Raw genomic sequence first — 21,820 nt, forward strand, 5'->3', positions numbered from 1 at the left:
GGAAGGGATTTTTTCTGTGTTTATATTTTATTCAGATTTTGAAGAGTTGCTTGAAGATAAACCTTCACATCATGTGCTTAATCCCCCATCCCTCTCTTCTTTGTCCATCCCATTATTCTGAAAATAGAAGGAAAAGCGACTAATTCTCAGAAAGCAACACATTTGCGTAATAATCTTGATACTTTTAAGGCACTTCAGATTTAGTACTTCAAATATGAGACTGATATCTAAAGAGGCACTTCAGAGATGTGTATTCCTCTTTAAAAACACATACACATGCATGCAGGAGGCATTGCACTGGTTTTGAAACTCTCCCTATAGTTGAGAAGAGATTTGCCATGTGACTTGTGTTTATATAATAAATAAATGTGGGGGGGGCATTGTGATGTTCCTGCTTATATTGTAAATATGGTAAGTGCTGTTTATATAGAAGACATATGGTAAGTGGAGTGAAAGAGGAGGGGGGAGTACATGAGCAGTAGAATGCTGGATGATTGGCTGAGTGTTTGAATGGCTGGGAGTATAAATGGAAGAATGACAGTTGAATCTGGGAGGTGGTGAATTGAGGGGTGGAGAGAGAGGTTGAGGTGGTGTTTGGAAGTGGTGTTGAGAGTGAGTCGGAGTTCTGAGGCAATTAGTAAGAAGTCAAGTACCTAACAGAATATAGATGAAACCATACGCTTGTGAAACATTCCTTAAGAAATCTTGTTATTTCTAATATTAAATAAATACTTATTTGGTTTACCAAAGGCCTGATCCTTGGCTGGGGGAATATAGAGACCAGAAGGGAGGGCAAGGTAATTACCAAGGCTGAACAGAAACTGTATCTAATGGTGGCAGCGGTGAAGGGAGATATTGTAACAAGTCAAGTATCCAGAGCAACCCAGAGTTGTATGCTTTAAATATAAAGATACAAGGGGGTTGGGAACAGCATAGGCACACAGTCACAAAGTAACAAGCTATAGAGAGACTTAGGCAAAGTCTCTGGGAGTTTTGGTTACAGAAAGTGACTGGTGGTGCTGCCTAGCAGTGGGATTTGTTGAAATCTGTGGTAGAGCTGTAAAGGGTAGGAAGAAAACCTGATGTTCCTGTCTGCTGGTAGCCACAAGTGAGAGCTTCACAGGTGGTGCTGGGGGAGGACGTCACAGGCATGAACACACACTCTTCAGGAAACACAGTTGATTATCTATGGCTTGCATGTAGTTAGTTGCATTGGTTATTCAATGCTGGCCATTGGTTGGTAAGTGGATAAAAAATGGAAATGGACTCCCTTCAAGCCGATTCCAACTTATGGCGACCCTACGAATAGGGTTTTCATGATAAGCGGTATGCAGAGGTGGTTTACCATTGCCTTCCTCTGAGGCTGAGAGGCAGTGACTGGCCCAAGGTCACCCAGTGAGCTTCATGGCTATGTGGGGATTCGAACCATGGTCTCCCAGGTCATAGTCCAACACTCTAACCACTAATCCACACTGGCTCTCAAGTGGATAAATGCAGTTCTATTTACTGAAGAACCAAGTTATGTTTAAAAACCAGTTAACAAATGGTATGAATGCCATGTTTGACATCTAATAGTTCATTGCCTAGTTGAGATGTGTATTACAATTCTCCAAATTGTTGTTTTTCTTGAATTTCATTCTTTTAGCAATCTGAAGGCTCTCTTTGAAAACATACTGCTTCTACATTGTTTTATTAAGCAGTAATTTTGAGGCATGTAAGTGGATTCATGGCACAAGTAATTGTTTTCTTGAGTGCCAAGACCCTTTTCATTACAAAACAGTGACTGATTTTCTTTTTAAAAAACACTTTTTTTCAATCAAAATATGAGATTCCTGAGAATCTGTTTAACCTTTAGACTTTGGAGACAACCAGATTCTATGGGGAATTATGAGATAGTGGAATGCTAAACCACAAACAGCCCTGATTATAGTGACTTGTAATTGGTGCTTACTTGCTCAGTGTGTTGAATTTTGGCATGCATGGATGCAGATGCTTAAGTCTATTTATCTGTGAACGAAGGCACTGCTTTTGCATACTCACATCATAATAGACTTGGAAATAGGGGACATATTCAAGCTGCTTTCACACATGACGCTTATTGCGTCAGTTTTGTAGATTAAAATGATAGTGCTTCTGTCCTGATTTCTAAAATAACTTTCCCGCGGAATTACCTGTTGCGCTAAGGTGTGTGTGGGAAAAAGAGGAAGGGGAAGCTGCTACCTGTGTCTATGCCAGAATACCAGGCAAAAAAAATTGACGTGTGCCTAAAGGGCAGGAACACATAGCATGCTGGGATGCCTGTCATGTGAGTGGCTGCAGCTGGTGCAAAACTCCCACAATTTTCCAGATTCCCAAGCTTACAGATTATTTCTGAAATCATTTATCACAGAAATAAACTTCCACTAAATTCCACTAGATTTCCAGAACGTTTGAAAGGTCAGATAAAATGTGCAAATTACCAGGTAAGAAATTGTTGGAATAACGGAATAAAGTGCCGTGTGAAAGCAGCCTCAATCAGAAAGCAGCTTAAAGCAGCCAGTCCAGGACCAGTGCCACGCATGACTGAGCCCTTGGGCACCAGCCTGCCCCGGGCCCATGGCGCCATAACATATCTCCCCATACAGGCGGCATGGGGCAAGTTTGTTCACATGCTCCACCTACCTCTTGTGTCATGGGAAAGATGTGTGCAGAGCATGCATGCCTGCCATCAATCCAGTAGAGTAATGGCAAATCCAGAAGTTCAGGGTCCCTTCATGATAGTCACAGCCACACCCCCTGCTAAGAGTATACAACCTTCTAAGATTAAAGAATAATCTGACCAGATTTGAAAACTGCTTTCTGTATCTCTTTCCTTATTAATGCCTTCTTCCACAATAGCAGACATCCCTAGGAGCTAATTAGTATGAAAGGGGAGTGTGTTGGCTACTGAGAAGAGTCTTCTCAGTGCCTGACTCACCTCCTTTCACTCTGATTGGCTTCAACCAGCAGGGAAGGACAAGGAAGCATATTAAAAGACTCCTCTCAGTGGCTAACACACTTTCATGTTGATTGGCTCATAGGATGCTGAAGACATAGGGGCCCTGCTGCGATCTGGCTCCCCAAAAAGTAAGGGGTCTAACCCCCCCAGAGACCCTGGATGACTACACCCCTGCCCCCGCCACTATCTTGGGTGATGGCACAGTGGGTGATTCCCACTGACGGGAGAAGAAAGTGGGGCATGTGTACGGCCTTATTGAAGCCTGTGCCGTCTGTATTGGGGGGTGCCCGGGCTCCCTCTCCACAATCCGTGGCAAGGTCAGATTGCAGGATCTGACGCTGCTGTGGGTCACAGAAAGGGAGCCCCACTCTAAAGTGGGGCCTTCAGGGGGCCCTCTGAGTCACGAGGTCTCTCAGCCAAGGCCCAACCTGGCCACCTCTGGCACTGTCCCCGTAGTAGTCCCTGATGATGTTGGTCTAAAACATCCATCATCCCTGATCATCGGCTGGGTATGATGGGAGTTGTAGTCTAACAACATCTGGGGACCTGTGGCTGGGAAAGGCTGCTTTATAGTCTTCTATCCACGTTGTTTCTTTGAAACTTTTTTACCTGCTAACTACAGTACTTGTGCACACTTGGAGTGAGGGGTAGGCGATACTTTGTTTAAACCTCTTAATCTATGTGATGTCTTGCTGCAGGGTAAAAACTGCTCTCAAATATTGTTTTTCTGCCTTTTTCATAGCTTTCAAAAGTGATGAAACCTTTACTATGTTTTTAGGGGATGGTGACAAGATGAAAGCCTTAACTAGAATTCTCATGGATTAATGTCCATCTGCTCACAGCTTTTCAGTAGTCCTGGAATCCGTTTTTTTCTGAGCATTTTTTAAAAATACTGAATGTGTTTAATTCGTCAAACTTTCTTTTGTATATTAACCTGATTCTGTTACTGCATGGTTAATAATTGGAAGACATTTCTTGTATTTTCAAATTGTTAGAATTGGGCCTTGGACCATGGGCATGTTTTAAAGGCATGTGGTACAGTATAGCAGTTTTGTTGAAGCTAAGCATTTCTGGGCCTAGGCAATGCCTGGATTGGAGATATTTGGGAAACCTCCTTGGAAATCATTATGGAAGATAATCGGGATATAAACAAAATAAATACATTTTAATGTCTTAACACTCCTACTATATGGCACTAGTCCTGGATGCATTACTATAATTGGAGACACAGGTGACCTCTATGGGATAGCTTTTTACCAGCATCAGTGATCTATTCTCTGGTACCCTCTCATTTGAATTACTTCAAGGGGTTATACTCTTGAAGATGATACAGAAGCTTCAGCTGGTATAGAATTTGGTGTGCAAGGTTGTTAACAGGGACTGAGCATTCAGAACATATTATGCTAGTCCGTGCCCCCTTGCATTGGTTGCCAGTATGTTTCCAGGTCCAATGCAAAGTGCCAGTTTTAACCTTGTAAAGCCTTACGTAGCTTGGTACCTCTTCCCATGTGAGCTTACTGGGCCTTAAGATCTACAGAAGCTCTCCTGGTGAAATTTGTAGGGTGACAACAAGAGAGAGGGCCTTCTCAAGGATGGAATCCCCTCTCCAGGGAAGCTCACCTGGCACCTGCTTTACAACTCTTCAGGCAACTGGCAAAGCCCCCCCCCCTCACCCCACAAGTGTTCAGTAGTTTATTAACAGTTTAGTAGTATTTACGGTGGTAATATTTTTTAAGGTTCTAGAACTTTTCTCTGCTGGTGGTTTAATTTACTGTTCATTGGGAGTCTCTGAGTGGAAATTCTGTCTTTTCTGTTTAAAGTGGGACTTTGATGGTGGTGTATACTTTAAGATGTTGATTTATGTATTTTTTTTCATTTTTTTCTTCTTTTTTTTTGTATTTGTGGCATTGTACATTTTTGTTTTAATTGTAAATTACCTAGACAGGTATCATGCATTTGGTGACACGTTCAATTCATCATCATCATAAGTGTGGTGACTATAAACAGCACAAAAGCTACCTGATACTTCGTAGATCCTGGGTACTTAGAAACACACATTTTCTGTCTGTAAAACCAGGTGTGTGTATGTGTGTGTTACAGATGTTGTTGGACTCCAGCTCCCATCATCCCTGGACAGTTACCATTCTGAGAATGTCAGTAAATAACTGCTTGATTCTCTTCCTGTTTCTAATCCATTTGTTAATTGCTGAGGTGATATAAATATATAGAGAAGAGATCTGAGCACCATGATACGGATATTTTGGCTAATGTTGTGCTACTGTCACCCTTTGTTTCTCTTCCAGGCTGTTTGCATTCGCTCTACATGGAATGCACTCTCTCCTAAGTTGAGCTGCGACACCCGGCCGCTCATTTTAAAAACACTGAGTGAACTGTTTTCTCTTGTGCCATCCTTAACAGTGAATTCAAACGAATATGAGGTATGTATCTTGGCCTTGAGGAATGCCTCTTCTATGAATATGTAGTAGATACTGCCTAGTATTTTATGAGTGTTCCCATAGTCTTTGCTAATAATGTATGTCCTTTCTTTTTTTACCCACACAGTACTTCGGCACTTCAGAATTATTTAGCAATGAAGCAAATGCTCTTGTTATGGCTGTTTTAGCTAATGTTATTGATCAAGCCATTTAAAGTGAAGAAAGTGCTTCTCTCATTCCAGAGTGGTTTTTAAAGTTGTGCATGAGATTTAAGAGCATTCAGCTACAGAAGTAATATTCCGGTGCAAAGCAAGACCCTTCTTGAAAGCCTTTTAAGTTCAGAACCTCCGCAGGGGTGGGGGACCAATTAGAATGGTCTGCCCCAGGAGACTGATGGATCCGGATGGTTTTCTGATGGCTCTTGGGGATTTTCCGGTCACCTCGGCAGGTGATTCTGTTGAAGCCTTGGTCGACCTTTGGAATGAGGAAATGACCAGGGCGGTGGACACAATCGCCCCTAAGTGCCTCCTTTCGCGGATTGGAACAAAATCTGCTCCTTGGTTTACTGGAGAACTGACGATGATGAAACGCGAAAGACGGAGACTAGAGCGACGTTGGCGGAAAACTCTGAACGAATCTGATCGAACACGGGCTAGAACCTATCTAAAAACCTATTCCATAGCAGTGAGGACCCAGAAGAAATTCTTCTTCTCCGCCTCTATTGCATCCGCTGAATCTCGTCCGGCGGAATTGTTTCAAGTTGTTAAGGGTCTTTTAAATTCTGACCCTCATTAATATGTTGACCACTCTATAGCCCGTTGTCATGAGTTTCCATGTTATTTTGCAAACAAAGTTGCTCAGATTCGTTCTGACTTAGACGCCAAGATTAATACAGTCTCTATGGATGTAACTCCGGCTCCTGCTTGTTTAATTAGAATGGATTCTTTTCAGCTTGTTCAACCCGAGGATGTGGACAGAATCCTTGGAGAAGTACGTCCTACCATGTTAGATCCTTGCCCTTCCTGGCTTATAAAAACTGCCAGAGAGGGACTGGTTAAGTGGGTCATGGAAGTGATTAATGTCTCTTTGGGACAGGGCAGAATACCGTCCTGTCTAAAGGAGGCAGTAATAAGACCTTTATTGAAAAAACCTTCCTTGGCCCTCTATTATTAGGTAATTACCGCCCAGTATCTAATATTCCTTTTCTTGGCAAGATAATAGAGCGGGTGGTGACTGCTCAGCTCCAGGGATTTTTGGATGAGATGGACTATCTAGATCCAGCTCAATCTGGTTTCAGGCCAGGTTGTGGAACTGAGATGGCCTTGGTCACCTTGGTGGATGACCTTCGCAGAGAGCTGGACAGGGGGAGTGTGTCCCTGTTGGTTTTACTGGATCTCTCAGCTGCTGTCGATACCATCGACCATGGTATCCTTCTGGGCCGCCTCACTGGGATGGGACTTGGAGGCATGGTAATACGATGGCTCCGGTCCTTCCTGGAGGAACGAACCCAGAAGGTGGTTATGGGGGACTCCTGTTTGACCACCCGGCCATTGACCTATGGGGTCCCACAGGGCTCAGTTTTGTCCCCCATGTTATTTAATATCTACATGAAACCGCTGGGAGAGGTTATCCGGAGTTTTGGGGTTCGGTGCCACCAATATGCAGATGACACCCAACTCTATCTCTCCTTTTCACCTGATGAAACCAAGGAAGCCGTCCAGGTTCTCAACCGATGCCTGGTATCAGTGATGGACTGGATGGGAGTGAACAAGCTGAAATTAAATCCTGACAAGACAGAGGTGCTCCTCGTCAGTCGGAAGGCGGAGCAGGGAATAGGGATTCAACTTGTGCTGGATGGGGTTACACTCCCCCTGAAATCACAGGTTCGCAGTTTGGGAGTGCTCCTGGACTCGGCTCTGACCTTGGAGGCACAGGTCTCGGCTGTGGCTAAGAGTGCTTTCGCTCAATTAAGATTGGTGCGCCAACTGCGCCCGTTCCTTGACCAGTCAGACTTGACCACGGTGACACATGCCTTAGTTACATCCCGATTAGACTACTGTAACGCGCTCTACGTGGGGCTGCCCCTGAAGACTGCTCGGAAACCGAAATTGGTACAAAGAGCTGCAGCCAGGATGCTAACTGGGGCGGGATATAGAGAACAAACAATTCCTTTGTTGTATCAGCTCCACTGGTTGCCCATATGTTTCCGGGCACAATTCAAGGTGCTGGTTTTGACCTATAAAGCCTTATACAGCTTAGGTCCAGGCTATCTGTCAGAGCGCCTCTCCCTCTATGAACCTGCTCGGACTCTAAGATCCTCCAGCAAGATTCTACTCATTACCCCTTCCTTCCTGCAAGTTCATCTTGCAGAGACACAGAATAGGGCTTTTTCGGTGGCCGCCCCTAGACTGTGGAATTCTCTCCCTATTGAGGTCCGGTTGGCTTCCTCATTATCGAATTTTCGTGCACAGGTGAAGATTGTTCTATTTAGACGGGCTTTTAACCAATGTAGTTAGTTTTAACCTATGTTTATTTAATTTTATTTTTATTTAAATTGCTTAAACTGAATATCATGTTTATTAATTACTTCTGTTTTAATGTAAGCCGCCCTGAGTTCCTAGGGAAAAGGGCGGGGTATAAATATTTTAAATAAATAAATTAAATTAAATTAAATTAATTTACTTCATACTCTGTTTATGTGCTACAAGTGTAAATGCGCTTAATTTCTAAAGACTTATATTGGAGCTCAAGCCTTGCTGAAAGTGACACCCTCTGACTTAGAAGCCTGGTTTCCCAATCCCAGTGTATGTATTTATCACACTTGTATCTTCTCTTTCGCCAGTAAGGGCAGGTTGGAATTTGTTGTTATCTGCCTTCAAGTTGATTACGACTTATTGTGACCCTATGAATCAGCAACCTCCAATAGCATCTGTCATGAACCACCCTGTTCAGACCTTGTAAATTCAAGTCTGTGGCTTCCTTTATGGAATCAATCCCATCTCTTGTTTGGCCTTTTTTTCTACTCCCTTCTGTTTTTCCCAGCATTATGGTCTTTTCTAGTGAATCATGTCTTCTCATGATGTGTCCAAAGTATGATAACCTCAGTTTCATCATTTTAGCTTCTAGTGATAGTTCTGGTTAATTTGTTCTAACACCCAATTATTTGTCTTTTTCGCGGTCCATGGTATGCACAAAGCTCTCCTCCAACACCACATTTCAAATGAGTTGGTTTTTCTCTTATCCGCTTCTTTCACTATCCAACTTTCACATCCATACATAGAGATTGGGAATACCATGGTCTGAATGATCCTGACTTTGGTGTTCAGTGATACATCTTTGCATTTGAGGACCTTTTCTAGTTCTCTCATAGCTTCCCTCCCCAGTCCTTGCCTTCTTCTGATTCCTTAACTATTGTCTCCATTTTGGTTAATGACTATGCCAAGGTATTGATAATCCTTGACAAGTTCAATGTCCTCGCTGTCAACTTTAAAGTTACATAAATCTTCTGTTGTCATTACTTTAGTTTTCTTGACTTTCAGCTGTAGTCCTACTTTTGTGCTTTCCTCTTTAACTTTCATCAATTTTCTTTCCAAATCATTACTGATTTCTGCTAGTAGTATGGTATCATCTGCATATCTTATTGATATTTCTCCCTCCAATTTTCACACCTCCTTCATCTTGGTCCAATCCCGCTTTCCATATGATACGTTCTGCATATAGATTAAACAAATAGGGTGATAAAATACACCCCTGTCTAATCCCTTTCCGATTGGGAACCAATCAGTTTCTCCGTATTTTGTCCTTACAATAGCCCCTTGTCCAGAGTATAGGTTGTGTGTCAGGACAATCAGATGTTGTGGCACCCCCATTTCTTTTAAAGCATTCCATAGTTTTTCATGATCTACACAATCAAAGGCTTTGCTGTAATCTGTAAACCACAGGGTGATTTTCTTCTGAAATTCCTTGGTCCGTTCCATTATCCAACGTATGTTTGCGATATGATCTCTGGTGCCTCTTCCCTTTCTAAATCCAGCTTGGACATCTGGCATTTCTCGCTCCATATATGGTAAGAGTCTTTGTTGTAGAATCTTGAGCACTACTTTACTTGCATGGGATATTAAGGCAATAGTCCGATAATTACTGTATTCCCTGGGATCCCCTTTTTTGGAATTGGAATGTATATCGAACTCTTCCATCTGTTCTGGTGATTTGTTTCTTCCAAGTATTTTAATAGCAGCTTTCACCTCACATTCTAAAATTTCTGGTTCTTCATCATACGGTTCCTCCGTGAATGAATCTGTCATCCTGGCATCTCTTTTTTAGAGTTCTTCAGTGTATTGCTTCCATCTTCCTTTTATTTCATCTCAGTCAGGCAGTGTTCCCCTGTTGATTATTCAACATCCCTACTCTTGGTTTAAATTTCCCTTTAATTTCTCTAATCTTTTGGAATAGGGCTCTTGTTTTACCCTTTTTGTTGTCCTCTTCAATTTTTATACAATAACTATTGTAATAGTTCTCTTTGTCCATATGTGCTAGTCACTGTATGTTGCATTTAGGGTTCTAACCGTGTTTCTATCTCCTTTTGCTTTTGCTTTCCTTCTCTCTTTAACCCTTTTAAGAGTTTCTTCAGTCATCCATTGAGGTCTTTCTCTCTTTTTAACTGTACTGTATTTAACTGTATTAAGGTATTGTCTTTTTGCTTTCTTCATTGATAATGTCTCTGACTTCAGTTCATAGTTCTTCTGGTTCTCTGTCAACTAAGTTTTAGAACCTCAAATCTGTTCCTTACTTGATCTTTATGTTTTCCTGGGATGTTGTTTAAATTGTATTTAAATTGTATTTTGGCATTATGATTGCTTTGTTGTTCATCTTTAGCTTTACTCTGATTTTCGATATGACCTATACGGTCTCGGCCCAGTTTATCTAAAGGAGCGCCTACAACGCCACCAATTATGCCGCCTGACAAGATCGGCCACTCAAGGCCTTCTCTCAATCCCGCCAACCAAAGCAGCTAGATTGGCGGGAACTAGAGAGAGGGCCTTCTCAGTGGCAGCCCCCACCCTCTGGAACTCCCTCCCACAAGATCTTCGGCACGTCTCTTCCCTGAATATGTTCCGCAAGGCCTTAAAGACCTGGCTTTTCCAACAGGCTTTTGGGACTTCTGGGGAGGTTTAATGTCCTTATGATTTAAATACTGCCTACCATATATTGTTTGTTAGCATAATTTATACTGTTACACTGTACTTTTGTATTCTATTTTGTTGTAATTTATTGTATGTACGTCGCCTAGAGTGGCCACTGGCCAGATAGGCGACACATAAATTAAATTTTATTATTTTTATTATTATTATTATAGTTCATGATCTGTACCGCAGTCTGCTCCTGGTCTTGTTTTTGCAGATAGTATGGAATTATATAATTGATTTGATTCCTGTATTGACCATTTGGTGAAATCCACCTGTACAGTCATCTTTTCGGTTGCTCAAAAAAATTATTGGCTTCACAGAACTCAATAAGTCTTTCTCCTGCTTCATTTCTATCTCCTAAGCCCCATTTTCCCACAATTCCTAGTTCTTCTCTGTTCCCTACATTTGCATTCCAGTCCCTCATGACTACCAGCACATCTTGTTTTGGTGTGTGATCAATTTCTTCCTGTACTTCTGCGGAAAATCTCTCCAATTCCTCTTCGTCTGCATTTGCCGTTGGAGCGTAGACTTGGATGATGGTTATGATAATAGGTTTCCCAATTAATCTCATTGATATAACTTGCTCAGACCTTGCGTTATAGCTCCTAATTGCTTTTGCTACATCACTTCTCACTATTAAAACAACCCTGTTTCTTTTTAATTTCTCATTTCCTGCATAAAATATTTTGTAGTTGCCTGATTGAAAATGGCCCATTCCCATCCATTTTTATTCACTCACACCAAGTATTGTAATGTTGATACGTTCCATTTCTTTCTTGACAATTTCTAACTTTCCCTGGGTCATGCTTCTCACATACCATGTTCCTATTGCGTGCGTCGTACAACTCCGGACTCTCCTTTCGCATCTGTGCAAATCAGCCTCTGGGCTTCCTTTCGGCTTTGACTCAGCTGCATCGTTAGTCACAGTGCAACTCATACTTGTCCTTTGTTCTTCCCCAGTAGCTCAGTGAGTGTCTTCTGAACTAGGGCTCTCATCTTCCAGCACTATCTCGTGTTGCATTTTGGATACTCTGTTTATAGGGTTTTCACGGTAGAGGTATTCAGAGGTGATTTACCATTGCCTTCCTCTGAGTTTGGATGCATCTTAGTCTGGTATCTCAGCTTTGACCGTTCCGCCTTGGGTGCCCCTGCTAGAAGTCTAGCCTCTTGATCTAGACTCCTGACGACATTGCTGTCAGAGGAGACTTGAGTATCAATCTTAGATGCATGACTTCTTTTGATAACAGGAGAAAGAAAACACATGGGGGAAAATGTGATAAGCGATCTTTGCTTTCTGAAAACAAACAAAAATTCGCAGCATCTTTTAAAAGTTTAATTTAAAAGACACTTGGGCTGAATTACAGCCACAGAATTACAGTTTCACCTTCTTCTCAATGACCTCTCAGTCTTATTCCAGGCTGGACAGTATCCTTACCAGAGCAGATTTAGTACCATCTTTAATTAATGTAGAAATATGAGCAATAAGAATCACGGATCATGCCCCAGTCTCAATAACTATGGATATTATGCAATCTATTAGGAGATCCTTTGTTTGGAAACAGAGCTCCATACTACTCACCACACAAACGAGGAAGGAAGAAATTCAAAATGCTTTAAATAATTACTTCAAACAAAATGACACTCCAGAAATGCCAATTAGAACACAATGGGAAGCTATGAAAGCAGTAGTAAGGGGCATTTGCATAAAGGAATTACATCAAATCAAATTCAGACATAATTTGCAAATTGATAAATAATGAAATCCAAATTTTACTTCCAAAATACGGGAGATCAGGTTCTAAACAAATTTATAAACAATTAGAAATAAAACATAAAGAATTAGACCTTTTGGAAGTTAATAAAATTATGGTCAACATGCTATACACTAAACAAAGATTCCATGAGTTTGGGAGCAGGGGATCACTATTATTGGTAAATAGGATTAGGCAAAAACATAGAAAATGTTTGATAATTGCAGTACAAAAGAAGGATGGATCAATAACCTGTTCACCAACAGAAATTGGAGAAACTTTTGCTGTCTTTTTTAAGAACTTACATCAGAGTAGTGTTGTAGACAGAAAAAAATTGAGAAATATATACAAGAAGACAGCATTGCTCTCAGCTTCTTCAACACTCTCAAACCCCCTCACCACGTTAATGTGTGCATCCTAGAGGGGGCAGGTGGAATACAAGCATTTTTTCTCCTTGTATCCTCGCCGTAACCATGTGAGGTAGGTTAGACAAAGCCATAGGGAACTTCATGGCTGAATTCAGATTTGAACTAAAGATGAATAAAAAGGGATGGAGGTTTTTATTAGTGTCAGCCCTCTCCTTCTCCTTTCAGTAACTCTGTGGATTATTCTGAAAAGTATGAAAATTGATGCAGTTCAGTATTGCTCTCAATAAGCTTTTGACCTTGGCATCTGATTGGCTAGGATCACCCATAAGTCCAGTTAAAGGTTCATCTTAAATCTTAAATAGCTTTGTTTGTCATTGCTGATCCAGCAGATTTTGATTGACTATGTAGCATAGTAACATTCTCACATTTGTTATGTGATCTCTGATAGGCTGGGATGATGGCCCTTGAAAGGCACTAATTTTGCTCAGAAAACAGAAATGAATAAAAATATGGCACAGGCCTATTTTCAGTTCGGGTCTCTCTAGTTCAAATCTAACACCCTTCCTGTTATGTCATATTTTCCATTTGCAGGCGGGTAGGGAATAGCCTTGAGTAGATAATGGTAAGTTATGTGCTCTACACTTGCTCACAGTAATTATTCTTATCTACTAATTTACATATTCAAAATCTCAGCCTTAGCATTAAAGAGGTTCTGTGTCTGAGCTCTGGTGCACCCTAGCTGGACAGATATGCCCCAAGATGCTAACTACATCCAGCTGAAAGATCAATAAAAAGAGTAATCACTATTGGACACATCAGGGATTTTTATTACATTAAGAAACCCTCTTGTCTCCATTGGGGATGGGAGAAAGTCTTTGGAGAGCACTATGATAACTGGACTAATGGTTGTATCTACTGTCATGATGACATGGCTCCCATATTTGAAGGGGAGTGGGAGAAACCCTTCTGAGAGTAGGTTGTTCACTATTTCCATTAGAGGATCTTCTATTTCAAGAGCACACCGTTTTGAGAAGAAGGGCAGGTTTTAACATGAGCTATTTTGAAAAGCATAAAAAAGCTGCTAGGCTAATGATGAAGCTGCTTTAATATTTCTTTTCACATAGACCTTTTGGCAACTCCTATTGTATAATTTGTTAACATGGCAATATGTTTCAGTAACATTGATAAAATATGACATTGTTAGTCGTGTCTGTCTTGATTATTTTGAGGGCCTGAAACTAGCACTTGTAAGCATCAGTATCAGAGGTGGAAAACCTGTGCCTCTCCAGATATTGCTGGACAGCAGTTGTCTTGTTCTCACCAGGCTCCTTAAGGAGGCAAGAGACTCCCCAGCAGAAACACAAGTGAGGGCAGCACAAGGGCAGTATCCAGAGTCAGTCTGAAGTCAGAGTCCAGAGTGTACCTCAAAACCAAAGGGGGTCAGGCGAGAATCAGGGTTTGAGCAGTCTACGGTTAGAAGCCAAGCAGTCTGTAAGCAACGCAGGTAAGAGGGAAGGCAAGAGACAGGCCCAGGGTCCACAGGTAATCTTTAGACACGGCAGGTACAGAGCTGGTGTATAGATGTTGTTCCAGCAGCTCTTCCAGCCTAGCACTGCGGATTTTATGCTGCAGCTGCTGAACCACACCCCAAACCTCAGCTGACTCCCATTGATCACCTGTAGCCAGGCTCTTACTCCCGATGAGTCCTTTACTCCAGAGGAGTCCGGCCCTGTAGTTGGGCACTCCTGCGTATGGCCCGAGTCTCCCTATGGCATCAGAGGCAACACTTCTCCCTTGGGCTCTGGGGTTGTTCAGTCTTGATGTCAGAAGCTACGTTTACCCTTGGTACAGACAGCCCGCCCTGGGCCTCATCACAGAATCCTGGTCCCTCACCCTTAAATGGAGCCTGAGCCAGGGCTGAGTCCAAGACTGGGACTTCCTGATCTTCCTTTGATGAGGACTCCTCTGGCTGGGACCTAAGAAAGCTTCCATCATCCCTGAGCATTGGCCATGCTGGCTGGGACTGATGAGAGTTGGAAATCCAGCAACATCTGGCCACAGGTTCCCCATGTACTATATTCTTTCATAGGTCAGCTAATATGGGGGGGGACTCTTTCAACATCATTTGACAGCACAATAGCTGCTTTTCATGTTGTAGTATGGAGTTCACCACATACAATTATTCTACCTTCTTGTTTCAGTGAGGATAATGTTTTGATAAGTGACTTACATGCTTTTAGCAGAAAAAACTCATTTAAAGTCTGTTAATGTCATTGAGACTTCAGCAATGTAGAAGGTCTATGAATCGCCTCTTTAGGAGCACTAAAAGGTCAATTCCCTCCCCCTACAAAGCTGAAATGGCACTTGTGTGCTTTTTTATTGTACATCATTGGATATTGGCTCTTAAGGGTAATTTTTGACCTTTTGAAATTCTCTCTCTTAGTATGCTAAGGTCCATTGGCCTGCATTTTTAACCCAGCTAAATTGCCTGAACCATTCTTGTTACTGCAAATTGAGCTCCGGACACCTTTGGAAACTTTGGGCTCTGCCCCTATTCTAAAGAAATTATTCAGCCATAAATGCCTGTTTGATTTTATTCTGAGGGCACTGTATTAGAAGGCTGGGAGATTTTTTTCTTTTTTTGCTTGAATTTTCTACCTGGTTGCCCAAATACGAAAGTGGTGCATATTCTTGAGTGGTTTCTTTTTTTCTTCCAATTTTATAGAAATTTAAAGCTCAAGTTGTCAGCTTCCTGTGGAGCCACGCACAAAGCAAGGTGAGACACTAGTAAATAAGGATAGTACAGTTTGTGTCATGCACTTTAGGCAATTTCTGGCCAGAGAATGAATGAATGTTTATTACGGTACATAGACCAGCAAGAAAAAATACAAGATAAAAAATTCATAAAAAATAGAATATAAAATTTAACAATTAAAACAATTGAAACAATTAAGCCAAGGATACTGCTGGAAATAAATTCATGTTGAAATCAGTACTATATTAGTGCTCTGTGATCAAGATCCTTCTGCAGAGATGGCATAACTCCTGTGGTCCAGTCCCAGGCTCTCTTGGTAGAATGTTAGGCTCTGATCACACAGGTCATTGCTGATCATGTTATTCCTTCCTGTACCAGTGCTGCATTCGCCCTTCCCTTCCCTTCTCGCCTCTGCAAATCTTGCCACTGACACTGGGGTAGGAAGGAGCGACATGATCAGTGCAACTTCATGTGCTTGATGTTTCATTTCCTGTAGAGGTGATGCAGGCCAAACCAGGAGAAGTTTGTCTGTGTGTGTGCGTGCGTGCATCCTTTGCTTCCATACTAGTGTTTTCGTTTACAGTGCTATTACAGTAATGTCTAAATTGGACCTGTGATGGTGTGCTGCTTCTTGACATGTGTTTTCATGGTGTGCTTTTGTTTTACACATTACATCTATTGCGTGTGAAGAATGTTAAATTGTCAGGCATAGCAGCTAAATATAGTACTGCATCTTGGAATAGTTACAGTACAGAAGAGAGCTATAGAGGCTTCCTTGCATTTTGGTAATTTAAGTGATAGCTTAAATAAATAATCATACTAGTTTGTCTCATACTTGTGTTCTTATTTAAAAACTGCCCTCCAAATTTCTTTTTGACTCTTGCTCCTTAACCTGTTCAGACTTTTAAAAGGTAGAATGCCACTTACAGCAGCGAGCAATTGGGAGGTATACCCTGTACTGTCTGCTCTTCTCTCTTTCCCCCACTCCCCACAAACCTAGATGATCTGAGACCAAGCCTAAAAGTTGCACTTGCTATGGGGTTTGGTATCTCATGACTTTTCAACCCTCTAGCCATATCAGCATATTCGACATGAATTTCCCAACAGTGATCCATATTTGCTAGTGGGAGCAGTGAAACTCACAACCTGAGTTCCCTGACTTATCTGTTATGTTAAACGATACAGCTGGAAAGTAGTAGTCTTGCCAAGCCCCGTGGTGAGGCTAAGGTATAGATGGGATTAGGAAATCTGTAGCCCTCCAGTTGTTGTTGGACTGCACGTCCCATCAGCCCCTGCCAGCATGTCCAATGGTTGGGGATGATGAGAGTTGTAGTCCAGCAACATCTGGAAGGCTACATACTCCCTACCCTGGTACAGATTAATTCTGTGTTTGTGAGGTCATCTTGAACTGCAGGGCTGGTTCTAAGGGGCGGCCAGGTTGGGCTCTGCCCGAGGGCCCTGCAGCTACAGGAGTCCCTGGGGGGGCCCTGAGGGGCCCTCCACTCCCCTTCTGTGATCCACGGCACGAGCAGTACTGTGGATCGCAAGACAAAACCTTCCAAGCCACCCGCCATCCCCCCCGCTTCACCTACCTTTCTCTGCTGTTCTTTGCGGCTGCGCGCACTGCTGACATCAATCAAGATGGCGGCCAAGGTTTCTGTAAGGGACTGAAGCCTCTGCCGCCATCTTGGTTGATGGCAGCAATGCGCGCGCTGAATGCCATCAACCAAGATGGCGGCAGAGGCTTCAGTCCCTTACAGAAACCTCGGCCGCCATATTGATTGATGGCAACCCTGCGCGCGCAGTGTGCGCAGCCGCAATGAACAGCAGAGAAAGGTAGGTGAAGCGGGGGGGATGGTAGGGATTGGCGGGTGGCTCGGAAGGTCTTGTCTTGCGATCTGCGGGATCGCAGAAGGGGAGCGGAGGGGCCCGGGGCAGGCTAATGCCCAAGGGCCCCCGCATTCCTGGAGCAGGCCCTGTCGAACTGCTAAGAGAGGGCAGATGAATTTCCGTTTAACACTACACTTCTCTGCTGAAAATGAAAGCAGTGGCATGTATTTGGGGGCTTCCCAACTGTATTTTTATTGGCTGTGCTCATTGTTCAGAGTGCTTTACAGTTCTTACCTATTTTGCTAAGTATGTGAAGACATGGGTAAAGTGTATCAGATACATCTTAAAAATGTGTTCCTGATGTGCAATATTATTCCTAGTGTCTGCTATCTGTGTGAAAAACTCAAGGTTCCCTACTGATTGGCCCACATTCTTCACCTTGTAAATCATTGTTTTGTCCGCTCTCTTGGCTTTAAGTGGAGATGCAGTACCATTTCCCTCTATCTCTGCCCTCATTCAGCAGTGATATATGATGTGACAGTGACTTTTTTCTTCTTTAGGATCCTCTCATAGCCACCTCTGCATATAAATCTCTCTCTGAATTTAGTTCTGAAGAGCATACCATCCTTCATATTCCTGAACAGGTAGACCTCCCTCCCTTCCTTTAAATATAGTTGATGAGAGTGATTAATTGTCAGAAATACAAAGAATTAGAAAGAACAAGATAATGTGGAAACAGAAGTGCTTGCTATTTGGAAGGGTCCAAGCAGAATGTGTCAAAACCATTTCTGATCGTCTTCACTATCCATATCTCATTAAAGGGTCTGTTCCTAAGAGAATTCCAGAAAAGGTTTGAGAGGTGACAGGTAGCCACAATATTCAAGCTGTTCTGTGCCAGTTACATGCTTCTGAACTTATAGTTTTAACCCTTACAGCTTTGAACACCACATCATACCTCAACGAACACATCTCCCTACTTGGCAATTGAATAGTCAGCAAGGTTTCTTGTCTGTTCCTTATAGCAAGTAAAGTCAGTAATGGCCAGGCACTAAGCATAAGAACATAAACAGAGCCCTGCTGGATCACACCAAAGATCCTCCTAGTCCATTTTCTCTTACAGTGGCCAACCAGATGCCCACTGGAATTGCTTGCGATTCCCAGCAACTGGTATCCAGAGGTATACTGCTTCTGACACCAGAGACAGTATGTAGCCATCATAGCTAACAGTCATAGCTGCACTGGCCGTTTTTGTGTTTGTTCTGGTTTGTGGTAATGATTTTATATGATTTGGTTAGTTGTGCTTCTGATATTATGTTTACTGTTGTAAAATGTTTTGAGCTGCCTGGAAATGTGATAAATGCATAATTAAATAAATATCCTCATAAAGACACCCCCAAAGAGAATTCTGAAAAGGGCTAGCATAGGCAAGGAGAAGAATACAAAGTGCACATTTAAGTAAAATCTTAGAATTAAAAGAACAAAATGGAAAACTCTCGTTACTCATCTAAGAGTAGATTCAAATCATTCACCAGTTGGTTCTTCTACAAAAAAGTTCAGGCAGCTTCAGTTATTTTGAAACTAGGATGGCTAACCTGTGGCCCTCCAGGCTCCAGATGTTGTTAAACTCCCATCACCCAGGCCAGCATGACCAATGGTTAGAAATGATCTGGCCCATTTGTTGGGGATTGTTTGTAAACCTCAGAATAAGGAGATATAGGTGCTCCTGCAGGGAATAATTACATTTGAATGAAAAGAAAGCTAACTGTGTTTGTGTTGCAGGATATCCTCCATGCATTCTTAGCAGCTCCACCCACATCTTCCAAAATGAGGGATGGCTAACCTGTGGCCCTCCAGCTGTTATTGGCCTCCGGCTCCCATCGTCCCTGACCATTGGCTGCGCTGGCTAGAACTAATGGGAGCTGTAATCCAACAACATTTGGAGGGCCACAAGTTAGCCACCTCTGCCCTAAATGGTGCTCTTGTTCAGAAGAGTCTTGCCATTTTTGGACACTCTCTAGTTGTGAATATAATTTGTTTTAAACTGTTTTTAATATTTTTATATTGTTGTGATCCTCCCTAGCACCTACTGGTGAAGGATGGGTGTTGTTGTTGTTGTTACCTTTAACAAATATCTGAATGGTTTTAGTCACACCAAGAATTTGGGATGAAACTTACCCAATTTATGTGCAATTTTGTAATTGGGAAAGTGGTTTTATAAATGGTGATGGATTGGTGTACTGTTGATATGACAGTAGAATAAAGGCATAATTCTCTTCTCCAAAACTTATGTTTATCCATTTAGAGGATTTCTTGCCCTTGCTTGGACTTAACTAAGGCAAACATATTTCTCAGTTTTTAAAGATGTGTGATATCTGCATGTTTTCTTTTTTCAATGCTTTCTTGTTCATGCAGGCAAGACCAGAATTGGTCCAACAAGAAGAGGTGGACATAAATGAAAAAGAGGAGGAAGTTGATCTCTCTGTTCCGGGTGTCTCATATATCAAATTACTGATGCTCACTCCTCTTCCTGTTCTACCAGGTACAATGTATTCAGAAACAGTTTCTGGCCAGGCATTTTTATATCATTGTTTTACTTACAGGGAATTCCTTAAAATTGCTGCTAAGTGATCAGTTCAGAAGCAGTACTAGATGTACAAACGTTTACTAAGTGATCAGCTTTGATAATTTATGCTGGGGGCAATTGGCAGGAGATAGTGGCCATCATCTTTGAAGAGGCATCTAAAGGGCCAAAACAGAATGCTAGAATAATAGACCTTGATCTGGTTCAGTAAACTGATTCTAAAGCTGTTTTCACTAAATGGCCAATGACGGAAGTTGCTAAAGCATGCCAACGTTCCTTTTGACATTGGCAGGTATGCTTAAATTCCTGTACTGCAGAGCTGGGAAACCTCCACCCCGCAGACCAATCTTGGCCTGCCTGTACAATGCAGATTTCTTTCTCCTCCATTGCCTCCACCTGCACACTCACTCAGATGCTTAAAGGGCTTTGCAAGTGTCCCCACACTCCTCTAAAACTCCGAGACTGGGAGTTTAAAGGGAGCAGGGGGAGACTTGCAAAGCCATGTGAGGGATTTTGACAGGTGGGTGCCACTGCCCACCTGTCAGTCATGTGACATAATAATGACATGTTATTGACAGGTGGGTGGCCCTGCCCACCTGTCAAATTTGGCCCTCAAGGCCAGTCCTGATAATGATCTAGCCTGTGGAGCAGGGATGTAGTCATCCAGGGTCTCAGGGGTCTTAGACCCTTTACTTTTTTGGGAGCCAGGTCCCAGCAGGGTCCCTACAGCATCCTACGAGCCAATCAGCATGAAAGGGGAGTGTGTTAGCCACTGAGAAGAGACTACTGACATGCTTCCTTGTCCTTTCCTGCTGATTGCAGCCAATGAGAGTGAAAGGAGTTCCTCTCACTTCCTACTTCCAAAAGACAAGTTGTGGAGAGTAAGAATTCTGCAATTGCAGAAGAAGGGATAGCGAATCCTGATGACAGCATCCCATATAAATTATCAAGCAGTTTGGTAGCAGCAGGAGATAAATGCGTAGACACTGAACTTAGTAATTCAAACAGTATATCCAGCAGTGAGAAAGTAATTCAAACAGTATATCCAGCAGTGAGAAAGGACAGTGTAAAGGTGGTAATGATAGAGAGGCAGAAAGCAATAGTCAAGACTGGCCATATTCTATCATCTTAGAAGGTTATATAATCTTAGAAGGGGCATGGCTGTGACTATTAAGAAAGGATCCTGCTCTTCTGAATTTGCCACTACACTACTGCCGTGGAGCCAAAAAGGTTCCCCACCCCTGCTCTACCAGGTTGTGACATTTTTATACTACTAAAGAGCTGATTTCAAAGAATGACAGCAGACTATATAAAATGTCATGAACCTGGAAAAATAATTCAAGAGCATATACTACATTATGTTAAATGCTAGTTTGAAAATTTGGAAGAGAAGGCTCAGGACTTCTTTTTTAAATTACTCAGAAGTGTAAGCTAACAAAACTCTTTTTGGGTATTAAGTTCAGCTAATTGTCCAGCATGTGTAGCTAATACAGACAAGAAGATGGCAGTGCAAGACAAATGTCCTTTGAGTAGTGCGGATGGAAACTGCAACATACATAACAAGGATATTATGCAACACAAGTGCACATTTAGTTTTGTGGTTCACATAAATTCTTTGGTCTGTCTATAGTATTAGGTCTATGGAAAAGCTTTCCTATTTTCCTGTAAATACTGGGCTCATTTTCATTATACTTCCCTCTGGCTATTATACTCTAATTTAAAGAAATGAAAAGGAAACAAATTAAGAAAGTGGGGGGAGGTGTGGGGAAGATGAGAAAAGGCTTGAGGGGAAAAAGCAAAGGCATTCCAGAGTCTGAGTAAGTTCTGTTAACTGATTCTGTGACACTTGGTGTTTGGTTTAGGAGAGTGAGCGTGTGAATGATCTTTTATCCCAAGCTTGCTGCAGTTAGTAGGAAATCCAGCACTGTATCTGGTTT

General features: G+C 42.2%; 1 protein-coding gene across 6 annotated transcripts in view; it reads left to right on the forward strand.

The window, feature by feature from the left end:
• Positions 1–21,820, forward strand: part of FOCAD (focadhesin) — a 211,582-nt gene that overhangs the window by 111,004 nt on the left and 78,758 nt on the right. For all 6 annotated transcript variants that reach the window (XM_061630872.1, XM_061630878.1, XM_061630855.1 and 3 more), the window contains 4 exons: positions 5,281–5,415; positions 15,443–15,493; positions 17,863–17,946; positions 19,715–19,841. In XM_061630872.1, the coding sequence (XP_061486856.1) occupies positions 5,281–5,415; positions 15,443–15,493; positions 17,863–17,946; positions 19,715–19,841 (397 nt within the window). The remainder of the gene's footprint in view (positions 1–5,280; positions 5,416–15,442; positions 15,494–17,862; positions 17,947–19,714; positions 19,842–21,820) is intronic.

The sequence above is a fragment of the Rhineura floridana genome, chromosome 1 (assembly GCF_030035675.1).
Source record: "Rhineura floridana isolate rRhiFlo1 chromosome 1, rRhiFlo1.hap2, whole genome shotgun sequence".
In the NCBI taxonomy this organism is placed as follows: Eukaryota; Metazoa; Chordata; class Lepidosauria; order Squamata; family Rhineuridae; genus Rhineura; species Rhineura floridana.